The sequence below is a fragment of the Thermobia domestica genome, chromosome 2 (assembly GCF_964235325.1).
Source record: "Thermobia domestica chromosome 2, izTheDome1.hap1.1, whole genome shotgun sequence".
Taxonomy (NCBI): domain Eukaryota; kingdom Metazoa; phylum Arthropoda; class Insecta; order Zygentoma; family Lepismatidae; genus Thermobia; species Thermobia domestica.
The window spans coordinates 51,103,446-51,121,180 of record NC_137455.1 but is presented as its reverse complement, the minus strand read 5'-3'; the positions used below and the strand labels follow the sequence as shown (position 1 = coordinate 51,121,180).

At 35.8% G+C, this 17,735-nt stretch overlaps 1 protein-coding gene and 1 non-coding gene across 2 annotated transcripts in view; both read right to left on the bottom strand.

Moving 5' to 3' along the window:
* Nucleotides 1–511: 511 nt before the first annotated feature.
* Nucleotides 512–627, bottom strand: TRNAL-CAA (transfer RNA leucine (anticodon CAA)). Its single transcript has 2 exons — nt 590–627; nt 512–557 (listed from the first exon to the last, which is right to left on the bottom strand). It is a non-coding gene; the product is annotated as a tRNA-Leu (tRNA).
* An 8,746-nt stretch (nt 628–9,373) lies between these two features.
* The window catches only part of LOC145679676 (uncharacterized), a 43,274-nt gene continuing 34,912 nt past the window's right edge, over nt 9,374–17,735 (bottom strand). The window contains exon 4 of the mRNA XM_081750250.1: nt 9,374–9,707. Coding sequence (XP_081606376.1) covers nt 9,599–9,707 — 109 coding nt within the window. The 3' untranslated portion in view covers nt 9,374–9,598. The remainder of the gene's footprint in view (nt 9,708–17,735) is intronic.

The window sequence follows — 17,735 nt, the reverse complement described above, 5'->3', positions numbered from 1 at the left end:
ACATTTAATAAGGCACATATTGACAATAAATAACTAACCAGATTCATGTTCAGCATCATCAATATCCATTTCTAAATGATTAAATTCAAAAACGCAGTTCATAAGTTGCAATTGTTGTCATAATAATTTTAAATCTACAAATTGGCTGCACGCTAGCACCATCTATTGGCATGAGACGGGACGGCACAGCACATAGCGGAGCAGCGACTTTGAACTATTAGGAATTAACGTTTCTCATGGACCGAGATGCTTTCCTATTATTAAAATTTCTTAAAGAACTTAAGCAGATCAATAAGGCTCTTCTTCGAATGTGTTATAGTTGTAACTTAATTAACATCCACGAGATATAAAAATCGTGATATCATAAAATAATATCCATAGAAAATTTAAAAACAATCAGGAAAATTGGCTCGTTTTATTAAGTAAGGTGCATCCAATTGCAATATCAAGTTACCTTATCAAACAACTTCTAATTTTGGAAAATAATTTTCTTTTAAACCCTAAAATAAAGTGTCAGGAGTGGGATTCGAACCCACGCCCTCATAAGAGGACCAGAATTCCTCATTACCTTAACACAGGTAAGTTTCCACTTGAGTCTGGCGCCTTAGACCGCTCGGCCATCCTGACGATAGCTCCCGAGTCTCCTTGCTCTTCCATGAGCAATGCATGATGCTTATAATGTTTAATGGAGCGCATGGAAAATATATGTCACAGAACAAGTTCATTATTTTAATTAACTAACAGTGACTTTACTAGAGTATTGTACAGATTCATGGGCGAAAATTACATGGGGCAAGAAGTTCCATGCGCTAAGCACACCGAAAACCCAAGCTAAAGTATTTTGATACAAACTTTAATTTTCACTCTCCTATTAGTTGTATTTTTCTTGAGGTTTTTGTCATTGAGTCTTGCTTTCACTGTAAAAATGAAGGATAATGCTGTAGAAAACAAATTAAGTAGATATATCATAATGCCAAGTCATTTTTCTAGTAGGAAGAGTTGAGTTAGATCCTAGCCAATGAGAAAGCTTAAAACATACTCTGTGCCAATAACAACGCCTGATACAAGTTTTACACATCTTCAGAATGGCTTTCCAAAGAAGGGTGAAGAACTTTTTATAATCCACACGCACATAGTGTTCTCAATAAGAACAAAAACTGCTTTATCATTACCAGTAGTACTGTTATTTTTCTGGTAAAAGCAGAATCCGTAAGAGATAGGTATGAGTATTCTGTTAATACTCGAACAATTGTCAACAATTCTGTCAACACAAACCGAACGAAAGGAGAAAGGTTGGTTGGATCCGGTAGGAAGAGCAAGCAGGGCCTGATTTAAGGGGGTGCAAAGGTGCACGTGCACCCGCTTTCGTTGTAAATATACAGTACCTAAAGTGAGAAGCTAGCAGTGAGTTTTGCAAAATCAATAGTTTAAGTCAATTTTCTGAACGTTGAAGGTAAAGAATTCATCGAGAGCAGATACTTAGCATTTCCAAAGGATTTCCTTATTCACATCACAAATTCCTAAAGGCAAAATAAAAAAAAATAAAAAAAAATAATTTAGGCCTAAATGTACTGGTAGTTATTGGTGCACCCCCTCAGAGAATCCTTGATCCGGCCCTGATGGCAAGATACATTATGATTGTAGGTATTTGAAAAAAAAAATGCACATTTTAGCATTAAATTCCATGATGTATAAGTGTAACATATCCAGGTGGAAAATGCAATGTAATCGTAATAATAAGTAGTTAATCTCTGTTGTGTAAGACCATTTTAATTCGAAAGTAGGTGATTATCTTGATCATGAAATATCCTCAGAGACTTCTTAACTATCATTGAATTAATTAACTTTTTAAATATAGCTTTTGTTTATTTTTCATTTCTAACTCAGTGAAGTGTTAATGAAATGAATCCAACCGAAACTCCTTTTAATGAAACTTTCGAATTCCTCAGAACGTTGTTTCCGTTGTGTAGTATTAAAAAAAAAAAGTAACATAAAATAAGGTAAACTATTGCTTTCTAAACAGTTGTAAACAAGCGCAAAGATGATTGAGCGACTCAAAGACAAACAAATATGATAAGAGATGTATATACTATACAAGGTTATAGATCTTTGAATTTCCTCTCAAACTTTTCTTCAAGAGGGGTGGTTCTTTTATTAGTCAGGTTGTTCTAGGACCACCTTACCCTTTTATAAGCTTCGAAAGCAAATTGATTCTTTTAGGATTTAGGAACAAAAATTTTGGGCTTTCGGCATCTATGGCCATGTTAGACCATCATGTATGAGGGATCATGTCCCTTGGCGATCACACTATTCGGGGAAAGGGAAGGAAGCGGCCTGGGACCTATATGTTAGGTACCATTCCGGCATTTTCCTGATGTGAATGAGGAAACCCAAGAAAACCTCACTCAGGGTGCCTGACCTGGAAAAGGTTCCACATTTTTTCGACCGAGACTTCCCACCGGGAATCGAACTAGGAATCTATAATCTCTTTTGTTTTAATGTTAATGTTAATACCAGTATAGTACTTGTATCTTTAAAATAATATTAATTAGAAGTTTCTTAATTTTATGTTGGTGTTAATAGAAATAACTTTATATTAATTCTTTTAAATAATTGAAGACTAAAAGAATATTTTATACAAGTTCCAATTTGTATAATGTTTACGTATTAAGTTGCATCTTGTGTATAATCCATAATTTTATAATCTATTAGCAAAAGAGCCCTTTTATCCCTCACTGGTCGAACAATATGCAACTTGCAACACAGTAGAGTAGTTTTAGTTGCTTAACTCGAAGGGGTTCCATTATGTTCTATAATTTTTGAACTTCTAGATCGTTTGATCCCAACTGCCCCTTTTCGAGTTTTTTTTTACCAGAATTAGAAATGACTATTTTTTTTTTATCATATGACCCAAAATTAAGGGAGTTATGCAGTTTTAAAATGTTCAAACGGTCTCCATTTTGAAACAGTATGAAAGATCGGATTCGATATTTGTAATATGAATGAATCATCAAATTTGAACTGATCAAATTTGGTTTTAATCCATTCGCTTTTAGGGAAGTTACTATATCCACTAGGTATATAGAAGAAATGGATTCTCTTATTATAGAAATAGATGGATATTGTGAGATCTCCGCGATAGGTATATTAAGAATCCCACACAAGCTTATTACAAACCAGAAATTATAAAGCGGTTGCTGGTAAGAGGATGTGATAAAATGGGGATTGAGAATATGATAAAAGAGGAGGATTAGGTTGAAAACCACTAACCTAGCTGTATACTTTCAGGTATATTGCAAGGTGGTTAGGCAACCAACATGATCGTCCTGGTAATTGTGGGTTGCATACCTTACATTTGGTGAACACCACTGAAATGCCAGTACGAAAATCTATCCAGTTTCGAACTGAACATAGAACTCATAAGTAATGAATATTGTAAAAGTTCTACTTGAATAAGAGAAGTCATCAATTCAAAATACGAAAAATCTCCGTCCTCCTCCCCCCAAAAGCTGTTTTATTATATATATAAAAGGCTCCGTCTCATAAAAAGTCATATTGTTAATACTCTGGTTAAATGCTAGAAAGAAAGGAGATATTGCTAGCCTAAGAAAAAATAGTTTATTTAGTTTTCGATGGAGGAAAACTTTCGCTTCATTATGTACTTTTCATAGTCGTTTAACTACATGTATGAATAGTGTTAAGTCTACGTAAGTTCAAATGATGATTCGATAAATTTATAGAGCAGCTGTAAGAGTGTTAACGTGATGTGATGGAAAACTATTACGAAAGATCGAGAGAGAAAAAAAGTGATGGATTCTTTTCGCCTCACTTAATGGACAACGGTGTATCACCAATTTCTTTCCTTCTTCGTATCTGAAGTGATTTAATTTTTCCAGCTAGCCTTCAGCTCTCTTCCTCTTCTTTTTTCAACCAATTGCCTTCCATCTTCTTCTTCTGCTAACAAGAATACTGTGTCATCTTTACCCTGAGGCAGAATCTGCCGTCTCCATGGAAACCAGCATCCTTCTTTCTCCCTTTATTCTCAGCGATTTTCTTTAAGTGAACTCCCTCCACTCAAGGGAAGGAGTGAGGCATAGGGAAGCTGGAGAAACGAAATCCTCTACTTTAGTAAGCAACAAGTGGTCTTCTTAGAGAACCCTTGAAATTGCATGAAATCATATTTCAGTAAAGTTGGCAGGCATGTTAAATAATACGGTACTTTGTAATGAAATGTGTTAGTTAGGTATACCTACGATTGATTACTAGGTCTCGAATGGGTATAAAATGTCCGACAGTCGGTACGTAAAAATACTGGGTGGTGTATAAGTTTGTTTACCGAAGAAAATAGTTACTGAGTGAAGGTTTCGTCTAGTATATACAGGGTTCGACAAAATGTTGCCACTTGAAAAAAAAAAACTTGAAATCATTTTCTCAGTCTAACGTCATACAGTTATGACCTTAAGACTAAAAAAAAAAATAAAACAACAAACAAATGGGTGTTAATGAAACTGAATGATTGTGAAATTATATTTTTGTGTTCTTCCAGTGGGAATCGAACGCAGAACTATATGCACAAAAGGCATACACGCTACCTACTTTTTATTGTCAGTGACGCTACACATTACAATATGTAACAATATTGTATAGCTATAGACATCATATATGATAAATAAACATGGATCATATAACAAACACCAAATTATAGTAATCAGATAACATGAAAGCATAGTAGAAGTACCTGTTTAAGAATTGGTTCTAGTATTTCTGGCATTAGTAAGCTGACACATTAATAAACCAAACTCTGTACTCTTATATATCATAAATTTGCAACAAAATCTGATAACTTAGAAGTAACAGAATTATTATTCTATTTTGTTTCGTGATAGTTTTCAGGTTTAAAAAAAAAAGAAGAAAAAGAAAAAAGGAAATCGTAAAGGAGCTGATAAATTACAAATGAATTCTTTCAGTTTTACGACCCACAGGCTAAAGAAGACGGGGATGATTAGAATGAATGAAATGACCGGTAAATTAGATGTAACAGGATTTTTGGTGTAAAACTCGTATGTTGTTTCATGATGTTTGGCAGTCTGTAAAAAAGAAAAAAAATAAAGAAAAAGAAAAAGTGAACTTGAAACTTTTTAAAAATGAATCATAAAGTTTCCTTAAATTACATGGATTTTTGTTTTTCCATCAATTCTTTTAGTTTTATAGTCGTTTTTATAAATGAATTGCTGAAGGATTTATGATATTCACATATTTCAAATATTCAAAACGACATTTTGGGCTGGAAAAATCAATATAGAAAGACAAAACTTTGTTCATAATGAAAGTTAGCCATGATCTATGTATTGAACATACACCCTGACATTTGTCTGGTAGAACTGAGGACAAACCGAGAGACTTTTTAATCAGGATGAATGACTGTGAGATTTGAAGCAAAACATTCTCAGGTACGTAGGCTTACTATACTGGGCATGAACTAACAGTAGAGCAGGGCCGTGCCGTGGAGGGGGGGCGAGCGAGGCAACAGCCCCAGGCGCCGAGGTAAGGGGGGCGATAAATTCGGGAGAAATAAGGAAAAAAAGATAGGAAAAATGCTTGGAATATATGTATGGGGGCGCCGTCGTGTACTCTCGCCCCGGGCGCTGATTTTCCACGGCACGGCCCTGCAGTAGAGTGACGCACTATTGCCAAATCTCCAGTAGAAATCAACTTCCGTTGAGCGCATATTGCGACACGTTTTTGTCTCACTACGAATATACAGTGTGCATGTCGAAGTGGACTTTAACATCATAACATTATCAAAAGTACTATATACGGGGAGAAAAGTTATTCTCAAGGTCAAATGTCAATTCCGCTGCTACATAAATTAGTTATACCTAGGTATATGTAGTCAAGCTGAAACACCCCTTCTTTGTAAGGGGAGAATAAATTTATGGAATATTTGAATCCCCTTTCTCCCCTTAAGATATGCATTACAACGAAAATGTTTGATAAAAATCCGCAATGCCATCCCTTTCCAACCTCTTATTCAACCCTTGTAGACGGAAGGGGTGGGGGAGAATTCGGACTTCAACAGCATCGACGATGTCACTTCATCTCAGTGATCCCGAAAGCTAATAATTGGGCACTAATGTCTCTCGTTTCCTATTATTTTTACATGCCACCCCTTTCCACCTCCACCCTAACCTTCAATGTCGATAGAGGCTAAACTTGGACTTAAGCGGGACCTGGAGTGTCACTATTCATCTCAGCTACGCCGTAAACTATAGATTGAAGGCTAATATCGATCGTTTTCACTTATTATTATTATTATTATTATTATTATTATTATTATTATTATTATTATTATTATTATTATTATTATTATTATTATTATTTTGCATGTAACCACTCAATTTTCGCATAATTATATCTCCCAGGCTCGCCCCTTGGGATATAGATTTTTTTTTTGTTTGACACCCCAAGATTAGGCTAAGGGAGGCGGTAATGATGAGATGGGTGATTATGGTGGAATGACGAAAATGGGAGGAAATGGGAAAACCTTGATAGAACTCATTGTGTTTGTCCACCACAAAGCCAACTTGGAGGGAGCTAGGATAGAACGAGGGATCTCATGATGAACGCTCTATCACTACTCCACCGCGGCCTCGATATGCATTTTAATCAATTTAATATCATTTGATCCTTATGGAGCTTAAGGTTGATAATCATGACATTTGCTTCTGTAGTTATTGCGAATTATAATCAGACAGAAACTCACATTCGGTTTATATAATAGAATGAAGGCCCTCCTATACTATGAAAACATTGTACGCAATCTGTTCTTGAGCTCTCCCAATTCATTTGATTTTACAACCTAATTTGTATTGAGCAATGCCCATGGATATTTATATTGCACATGAAAAATGGCATTGTGCATAAAGACCTTAAAAGACAGAAACAGAAATATCAGATTAGCAGCTCTTTCGTCTCAAATATTAAGAAACCGAACCGTTTGAAAATGTATTGAGAATATGAGAAGAGAAAAACAAATCTGAAATTTTTCGATTTCTATCTTTCTTTGTCATTACTCATGGAAGCAAAACAACAAAAGGATCAAAGGGCCACTTCTCCTTTTGATCTTTACTTTCAACCGCAATCCGAATTGTCTTCTCTTTTGTTTTCACCGCAGCTAGCCTTTGTATGGTAATTGCCTCCTTGCCTGTCATTTGCACAGTCCTACAGATTGCCTCCAGTTATGTCTCTAGCAAAGCACCGCATACAGCGAACCTGCTATTCCGTTCAGGTCAAATGTGAGAAGATAATTCTAAAGTCTTTAAAATGGTAAATATACAGGGTGTTTCAAAATGAAGATGGGAGTTTTAAGGCTTTGTAGTATTTATTACAATTAACTTACAATTATATATAATATATCAAATGAAAGAACAACTCAAACAGTTTTGTACGCACACATTCGCATGCACTGTTTCTTCTGTCTACCGTTAAATAGCGCTATAGTACTCGCGCCCAGTTGTGAAGCTTGGCCTCTAAACCAATCATAGCAATATTTTGCTTGATGCATCGGAAAACTCCGGTATAATTCGTGGAGCCGCTTCCCGAGTGCACACTTGGGAAACGTCAAACAGCTGAAATTCACCAACAATGTTGCCAAACTTTGAAGAGATAGTAAATGAGTACTTTAAAAAGCATTTAAAAATTACCAATAATAACACTGCACAACAACAACCATTGTAACAATTATTCTAAAACGGTAACAATAACACGAATAGTAACAACGAAAATATAACGCACCAAAAACAATTAACAAAACGGAACTTAGCGCCAATCCGACAAGACTGTACTCTCGGGAAATGTTTTCCGTGTAGCTCAAGAGACGGAAAAAAATGATGGGTGGGGGCTGACGATTGGAACACACCCTCGCGTTCTATTGGGTGGTGAAATCGATAGGTTAAGCTTCACGACTCGGAGCGAATACTATAGTAGCAAAGATGGCGACTAGTGAGCAGAAAGGGTTTTGTGTTTTACATTTTGCAAAGACTGAATCTGTAGTTTGTAATCCACCAAGTGATAATAACATACGTAGATGGTACCATTAGTTTGGAAACGTAGACTATTTGTGTAAAGGGAAGAGTACGAAGGGACCAAGAGTAACTGAACAATGTGTTGATCGAGTGAGAGAGTCTTTCACACAGTCCTGAGACATCAATTCGAAAGGCTAGTCGTAATTAGCAGCTCCAGTGACGTCTGTGTGGAGAATTTTAAGGAGACTGAGATATTTAAGAAAGAGGATTGAAGCAATTGTTGCAACAAATACTCCAAACACACTGATCAAGGTTTGGGAAGAACGACTATCGACTCGATGTGTGCCGTTTGGCGAATTGTGCTCACATCGAACACTTGTGGCAAAAACAACATATTTGATTTGCTTTTTTCATTTTTGAAACACCTTGTATATTCCAGCACAAAAGTGCTGTTTGGACAATCAGTGAAATGTATAGCAGAACTTTGATTGTGCTACCAATAACCAATTTCAATGATATAAATGTAATAAATTATTCCCAATTACCCATTTCTTTTTACACAATTTTCCAACAGCGGCTAATGGGAAGTCAAAAACTACGAAACGGCCAGCGAACAATTCCTTTCTGTTTCTTAAAAATGTTGGACTGAACGATCTTTTTTTACGTATGAGGGGGTACCAAAATGTTAGTGCAATGTCTAGATAAAGACGAAGTGTGAACACTCTCGGACATGCGAACTCTCTCAGATATTATATATTGTTTCTTCTAAGTTAAGCACAGAAAATATTGATTGATAAGCATGGCTACTTGTAGCAGAGGGCAAGGAGGGACAGTTTCTTTTCCTGTATTTTCAAAGGGCATGTAAAAACACACTAATTTGCTTACTCATACACTACAGCACTTAATATATTTATATTAAATAATATATAGTACTATAGTAGAGTTGAATACTATAGTTGCACGATGTTGAGAAATAAAAGGTGTGGTCGAGTTTTCATGGTAACCATACAAGTATCAAATGTAGCTCAAGTTCGAAGCTCTGCAATTCTTCACCGCACAGGCTGCTTCGTTTATAGGTGACAACCAAGCATTTCTTTGTGGGCGAATTACAAATTTCGTGCATAAGACACATCTTACTGAATATTTTGGTATCATATCTATCAGATTTATTAATCTAGATGTTGAAGAATCAGTCAGAAGAATCATTTGGTATCATATCTATCAGATTTATTAATCTAGATGTTGAAGAATCAGTCAGAAGAATCAATCACGGTATAATTTGAGTAACTACATAAAGCATATTGCTAATGTAAATACGTAACTTCTAATGTAAACAAAGTTTAAAAAATGTTAAACGTTTATTTCCTTACAAGAAATACATTATTGTAACGTAACAATTGTTTTTTATTTACAAAATAAAAAATAAGTACAAATGCTTATGTAAGAAATAAAATTGGTAACAATAAGAGGATATTAAATTCACATTATGTTTTACTATTCATCTTTATTATATCATCCTGCCAATCATGTGCTTCTAAATTTTAGTTTCCAGTATTTGTGTATGGTGAAGACATTCAGCAACATATATTACCATCTGACAAGGACCGAAAACAAGATCCTAAGTATGGAGACGGATCTGCATCATAAGAACCACCATTATTATACCCAAACAAGCCCGCGTAGCTGAAAAAAAAAGTTTTAAAAAATAATAAAAATACTAAAAATAAAAATAAAATAAAGTAGTCAATGATGCGCATGATGATTAATATGCTTTATTTTACCTCATAAGTCGGAAACAATTAATTTGCCTTCAGGTTATTATACAACGCGACACACGAATTGATGTTTGATGTAAACCAACAAGAGCGTGGCGCTGTTAACAAATTACCAGTGAGAAATTAGGTTTAAGTTGACGAATATTGCAAAGTTGACAAGGATCTTGTCTCACACAAAACATGCAGCAGGTCGGCCGACTCAGACTTCTACATCACAACGTTCACAAGTGGATCTCTGTAAGCAGATTGGTGAACGTGAGGTCAGCACTCATCTTCAAACGTCAATTCGACTGCCGTACACAATAAATAATGCAGCTGGTTTTATGTGAAATATTTAAACAACTACATAGGACTTCCGTCTAATTGTTACTAATGGCTAAAATAAAATAAAAAAGTTTGGACTTCTTGTGTTTTATATGAGGAAAAGTAAATTTCGTTTCATGTCCTAAAATATACCTGACGGTAGACTTCCAAAGTATATAAATTTAGAGCAGCGGTCTTCCTTTGACGCGATTGTGTTGCTGAGTGATATCGTAGTTTTGAAATGAATACTGTTTCTAAAATCTGAAAAGGTAGGAATTTCATATTTCTGAAATGAGAAATTCCTAATATTAAATGTAGTATATAATTTCAATGTTTGTAGAACGTGAAATAAAATTTTATCGATTTTTTTATATTGATTTTTAGCTATTGTTGAAATGTCACCAAATACTAGTACGAGTAGCTTCTGACAACTCTGAATATCCATTAGCGTACCTCGGGTTCCAATCCTGATTACCGACTCGATTTCTTAGTTTTTGCAATTCCTCATCGGAAAGGCTGTTTCACTTTCAGACGACAAATCAGTGTTACCAGTTAAATCGTCGTTTGGCCATTAGGGATAGTCACTCTACTAATATTGTATTTTATTAAATATTAAAGTATACTCTTTATTCATGGAATGGATTTAAAATAGATGTTATTGAAATTTATTCCCTTCACACACATATCGTTCAACATTTTCTAGTATGTTCAAATGGCTGGTTTCATCTATGATTACTGAAATCATTTGATGTGAATGATAAGTTTAAAATTGATATAATGCTCGAATTGCTAATGAGCTTGATAGATATGCTTGACTTTATGCTTGGTATAGACTACTTGTAATACTTATATTTAAATGTCAGAAATACGTTACAGTAGCTATGTGAGTTATTGCGAAACCAATGCGTGACTGAACGTCAATTTCAAACTGCTATATACTACCTAAAGCTGAACAGAACTAAGCGAAGAAAGAAAAGAACATGCTTATTACCACAGTTCTATCAAATAGAAACAATAGTATTTATCACGGTAATATAAGAGCTTTTGATTGCTGAGCGGATAAAGTCATTATGAGCCAGTGTGGCCACCCAGCAAAATATTTCGTACTATCCTATTCAGAAAAAAAGTACTAGATTTGGGAGAAAAGTACTAAAAATTTTATCTGCTCCCGTTCCACACTATTTATGACATTTTACGATATAGATATATTATTAGAAGGTTTCCTTACATTCTGGGGGGCGCTGTGGCTCAGTGGTAGAGTGTTCACCTCCGGTGCTTGGGGTCCCTGGTTCGATCCCAGCTCTCGCCGTGTGGACTTCGTGGTGGACAAACATCGTGCTCGTGTATTTTCTCGGAGTTCTCCCGTTTCCTCCCACTTTCTTCATTCCATCATTTCATTCATTTCTCATCTTCACCGTCCCCTTTAGCCTAGTCGATACAACCGCGGAAAGTAAAACTTAAATATTTCATTAATGTTCTAAACTGTTCGTGTACCTCTGCAACCGACTTACAATTTGTTGAAGTATATTTTGACGAAAATCGTATTTTCACATCCTATCAAGTATTTCTTAGGCATGAAAGTACACGATATTACATAGGTAATTCGAACGGCGTAGATAACCGAAAATTCTAGAATATGAACTTTCAATGAACATAACGAGACCTACAGATACAATGTTTTTGACCATAGTAATGTATCAATATGAAGGTACCCAAAATCATGCATTAATTTTTTGCAACAAACAAATTCATGGAGATATTCTATTAGTTATATCACAGCAACACACTTCTGGATGCCTTCAGAAAAATGGACACTTCAGTTTATGCCGCACTAGTAATGCTGATTTTATTCACTGATATATATATCTATACGGTTTTACACTATCGACTATGAGGATCAATATTGAAACCGAAAGTAGAATTTCTACCTCTTCAATGAAATGAAATGAAATCTTTGTTTTACGTCCCTCGATTATGCCGGCTAGGCTAAAGGAGACGGTGATGATGAGAAATGAAGGAAATAGTGGAATGAAGAAAATGGGAGGAAACGGAAGAACCCCAAGAAAACCCGCGCACACGGTATTTGTCCGCCATAAATCTTACTTGATGCGAGCTGGGATCGAACCAAGGAACCCATGCACCAGAGGTGAACGCTCTATCAATGAGCCACCGCGGCCCGCCTCTATCCCTTCCCGTTTCAATAGAGAAATAAGGGCGGAGATCTATAGAGAAATATTGTGACGTGGTGTCCGTATAATAAATCCACTTCTTTCTAGTTTTTATCATTTTTTCTCTGATACTTATCGACAGAAGGACAGACAAAAATTTCGTTCTATAAGGCTTCTCGTATTCACCAAAGGTAGTCGTCAACCTGGTTCGGCTAATAATATAAGTAAATCTTTAGTGGCAGTAATTGTTTGCACATTAAAATATCTTCAGTAATTATATCCACTAGTATTTTCACCTTTTCTATCGAAATTACAAGTCGATGATGAGTATTAAATAATTTATTAGTTGATTCTCTTTTAACGTATTTTCACACAAACTGTCTTGCAAACATACATGTTGATTAGGTATCCATAAACAACTACATAGCAACCAATTATACAATAATGTATATTTCTTACATATATTAAAAACATTCTTCTTTTGTTATTTTTTTAATTAGCATTATATCAAGTATAGTGCTTGTATAGAAGCACTTTCTGCCCCAGATACAGATAATTATTAAACGATACAAAGTATCTCGTTGTATAAAATGTCGCCCGACGATGGGACTGAATATAAAAGTTACAAGCGAGCTTGGCTTTTATATTTAAGAACCACTGGTCCGTTTATAATAATGGTATTCTATTACTTATGTCCTTTACATTTTGATCGCCCCTCGTATGTATCTTCATTAAATTTCCTACATATAGATACATTTATAATAAATCTTTCATTACATTAATATTCATCTTTGACAACAAAGTTTCAACACAGATCAATATAATGTAAATAACCTTTGTGTTTAATCAATTATGAATCAAATTATAATTCTTCACATTAACAAGACAGAATTAAAATCATTTGAAAATTATCATTGGTTAATGAGAATTAAAGAAAATTAAATTAAGTAAAAAAATCAAAAATTAAACGTAACCTACGTTCGGACGAACAAAAGGAAGAAAATAAATCTATTTTTACACAAACAGAAGACGCCCTTTTATTTTTTCTTTTAGTCTCCTCCATTCTTATTAATTTGAGCAAGAATGTCAGGTGCAACTAGTCTTTTCACTAAACGCATCCATTTTTCTCTTGTATATTGGGTAGGCCTCCAAACCTTCAATTCATCTATATTACGAAGTCCAATTGATGTACCCGTTTTAGCGTTTAACAATTCAAAAACTTTAGGGTTTATTTCCTTGAAACATAAATAAGGACCTGAGAAAATGTCACAAAATTTGTAAATTTTCTTTAACAACGCATTACTTTGTGGATGTTGTTTAACAAAAACTAAGTCATTGATCTTGATCCGATATTTTCCTTCTTGTAAAGACTCTAATTGAGAATTACGTTTCAAAAATTTGTTGTGTCTTCGGATTTTTACCATATTCACTAAACTTGAAGAATCTACGATTGTCGAATCTTCTAACTTGACATTAAAATGTTGTTCCACAGGGAAAATCAAATCAGAACCGTTATGTACATTAGCAGGAGACACGCCCAAAGTGTCTGATATCGAATGATTCAAAAGATACGTGATTTGATTGACATGCTTAATCCATTCGGCATGTTTATCTTTACAGAAGTGTCGAAACAACATACCAAAATTACGATGCACATTTTCTACGACAGAGCTGCTAGGATGGTACGGAGTTACGAAATGAATTTTAATGTTAGCCTTGTTCATTGCTTTGATAAACACATCACTTTTGAACTGTGAACCATTATCACATAATATGTGTTCAATAGGACCACAATGTGGAATATATACGTTCAAGATTTTATTTATGATAGCAGTGGAAGTTGCTCTACGTAGAGGATAAGCTACTACATAACGCGAAAAGATATCCATAGTAGTAAGTAGATAAGTTTCTCCGGTAGCTGCTCGTGGTAACGGTCCATATAAATCGATAGATAAAAATGAGTGTGGTCTCTCTGGCGTTATTGAGAGCATAGGTTTTTGTACAGCCTGGTAGTTATGTTTGATTCGCATACACTCAATACAGTCCTTGATATGATTTTTGATTTGAGCTCTCATTCCTCTCCAATAAAAAGATTTATTAATCAAGGCACATACTTTCACATAACCAAAATGACCGAAATCGTCGTGATAGGCTTTTAATATACGGGTTGTCAGCGTAGGTGGAATGCAAATTTTGTTTCTAGACTTGAATTTAAAATCTTTAATAAGTAGAATTCCGTTGGATAATTTAAATCTGGAATTCCATTGTTTGGGGCAATTACATCCCTCACTGCATGAAGACAAATGTTTCATGATTTGGTTGTATTCATGATAATTCATTTGATGTTCTCTTAGATCTTCCATTGAAATGGTAGCTATTTCATCCTGTAAGACCTTAAATTCATTGATGTACAAGATATGTTGTTCTTCTCCAGGAAACAGACGTGATAAAGTATCTACGGGTCCATTATCTACTCCTTTAATGTGTTGTACTTCAAAGTCATAAGACTGAAGCTCCAACGACCAACGAAGTAGTCTGTTATTATATCCTTGTATACTGTTAAGGTATCGTAATGAATTATGGTCGGTAAGTACTATGAAATGGCATCCGCTGAGATATGGAGCAAATTTTTGTATCGCAAAACGTACGGCCAAAAGTTCGATTTCTGTCGTGGTGTATCCTTTCTCAGCTTTCTTCAAAGTACGGCTAGCGCAATGGATAACGGCCGGTTCCTTAATGGTTGGATTAGGTTGCCAGAGTACAGCAGAGATTCCAAGTTGAGAGCCGTCACACTGGACATAGAAAGGAACGTCATATCGAGGGTGATTCAAATGGATGTTTCGCTTTACGCTCTCCTTCAACTTATTAAAACTATGTTCTTGAATCGGACCCCATTGCCATGGTACTCCTTTCTTTATAATCATAAATAAAGGTTGGGCTATCTCAGCAAATCGCGGGATGGCTTTGCGAAACCAATTGAAGAGCCCTAATACTTGGCGTGTCTGTTTCACATTTAGCGGCGCAGGCAGATCCTCTATGGCTTGTACTTTAGATTGACTGAACTGTAAACCAGAGGCGTCAATTTGGTAGCCAAGGAATTCTATAGAATTTTGTAGAAATTTCGATTTCTGCAGGTTGATAGTAAGACCCGAACTTTCCAATCTATTTAAAACTATATCTAAGTACTTCAAGTATTCATGCGGATTTTTTCCCATTATCAAGATGTCATCAGCGTAGGTTATCACGTTGCTGCGTAAGTCTTGACCTAAGACTTTATTTAAGCAGGAAGCTAACGCCGCACTACCATTGATAAGCCCAAAGACTACACGGTTGTACTCATATAAGTGACCTTCAAAACTAAATGCCGTGTACGGTTTCGAATCCTCATGCAACTCGACCTGATTATAAGCCATTACTAGATCTAAATTTCCGAAGACTGCATTCCCTTGTAAAGAGGCTAATATTTCTTCCACTGGAGGGTACCTCACTTGTTCCAAATCAATATGACAATTCGTGCGTCTCAAATCCAAAACCACACGTAGAGAACCATTTTTCTTAGGAACTACATGTAATGGATTAAGGTGAATGCTTCGTGAAGGCTTAATGATCCCATCTCTTAACATATCTGTAATTTGCTGACGTACATTTTCCCTGTATCGGTAGGGAATTATAGTAGTAGTGGTCGACGTATGGCTTAATGGCTCAAAGGTCAAAGGTCAATGACCTTGGCCCGGGGTCAATGACCTAGGGGTACCTAGGACCACCCCCTCTAAATTTTGGCAGGGGTACCTTGGCCCACCCCTTAAATTTTGGCAGGGGTACATAGGACCACCCCGCTTAAATTTTGGAAATTGCCAAATCTAAAAATTGGGTATGGTAGCCTAGGACCATAGTATGTACCTCTATCAGTATTGGGTGTCTATGTCGTTCCCTTTTATGGGTAAAAAATTGCCAAAAATTGAAATTTCGGGGGTTTTTGACCTAATTTATCCCCTTTGATGAGGTGTTATTACCTTATATAGTTATATGGGCGTATACAGGGGTTCATTACCTTTCATAAGACATGGGTATATTTGTGCACCCCTTGAGAAATTTGGGAGGGGTACCTTGGCCCACCCCTTCAATTTTGGAAATTGCCCAATTTCAACATTTGGTATTATAGTACCGGCCCTAACATGTATTATGATAAATTTGGGTGGTCCACCTCGTTCCCTTTTAGGGGCACAAAATTGCCAAAATATAAACGTAAGCAATACGTTGTACCACGTGTTTGGTTTTTGGCTCAATTTATCCCCTTTGATGAGATGTTATTACCTTATATGGTTATATGGTCATGTATAGGGGTCTATTCCCTATCATAAGACATAGGTACATTTGTGCACCCCTTGAAAAATTTGGGAAGGGTACCATGGCCCACCCCTTAAATTTTGGAAATTGCCCAATTTCAACATTGGGTATTATAGTATTGGACCTAACATGTATTATGATAAATTTGGGTGGTCCACCTCGTTCCCTTTTAGGGGTACAAAATTGCCAAATTTTAGTACAACCACATGTTTGGTTTTTTGGCTCATTTTATTCCCTTGGATGAGGTCCTATTACCTTATATGGTTATATGGTCATGTATAGGGGTCCATTATCTATTATAAGACATGGGTACATTGGTGCACCCCGGGAGGGGTACCTTGGCCCACCCCTTAAATTTTGGAAATTGCCCAATTTCAACATTTGGTATTATAGTACAGGACCTCAATATGTATCATGATAAATTTGGATGGTCCACATCGTTCCCTTTTAGGGGTACAAAAATTGCCAAAATATAAACGTTGTACCACGTGTTTGTTTTTTTGGTCCATTTTATCCCCTTTGATGAGATTCTATGATTACAGGGGTTCATTTCTTATCATAAGACATGGGCACCCTTCTTAAATTTTGGCAATGGGGGTCCACTGAAATTGTCCAATTGAAGCATAGTACAGGACCTCAATATGTTTCGGTGGTCCTATTACCAAATTTGTTTAGTACAACCACGTGTTCGGTTACTGACTCAATTAAGGTTATAAGGTATGGATGGGTATCCCCTTTCAATTTGGTAGGACCCTTCGGGTGTAGTACAGTCACGTGATCAATGATTTGGTTTTGATGCGCGACGAGGTCCCTGGTCAATGTTCTCTAGGAATTAGGTGGAAACTTTGTCCAGGGTTCTCGTCTTATATCGCACAGTTCTTTAGGAGAATCTGATAACGTTGTATATGGAATGGACAATAAAAACACATAAATAAGTATAAATTGTATTTTATTCATTTTTCTGGTTTCTTCTTTTTCTTTCTTATTGACAATGTTTGTATATTGAGCTGGGTTTCTTCATTAGACCGCCTCCTCTTCTTGATTGCGATGATTTGTTTCCATGTTTTGCAGCATAGCACCCGTTTGCAAAGCTTCGTATTGTGAATTCTGTAAAAAAG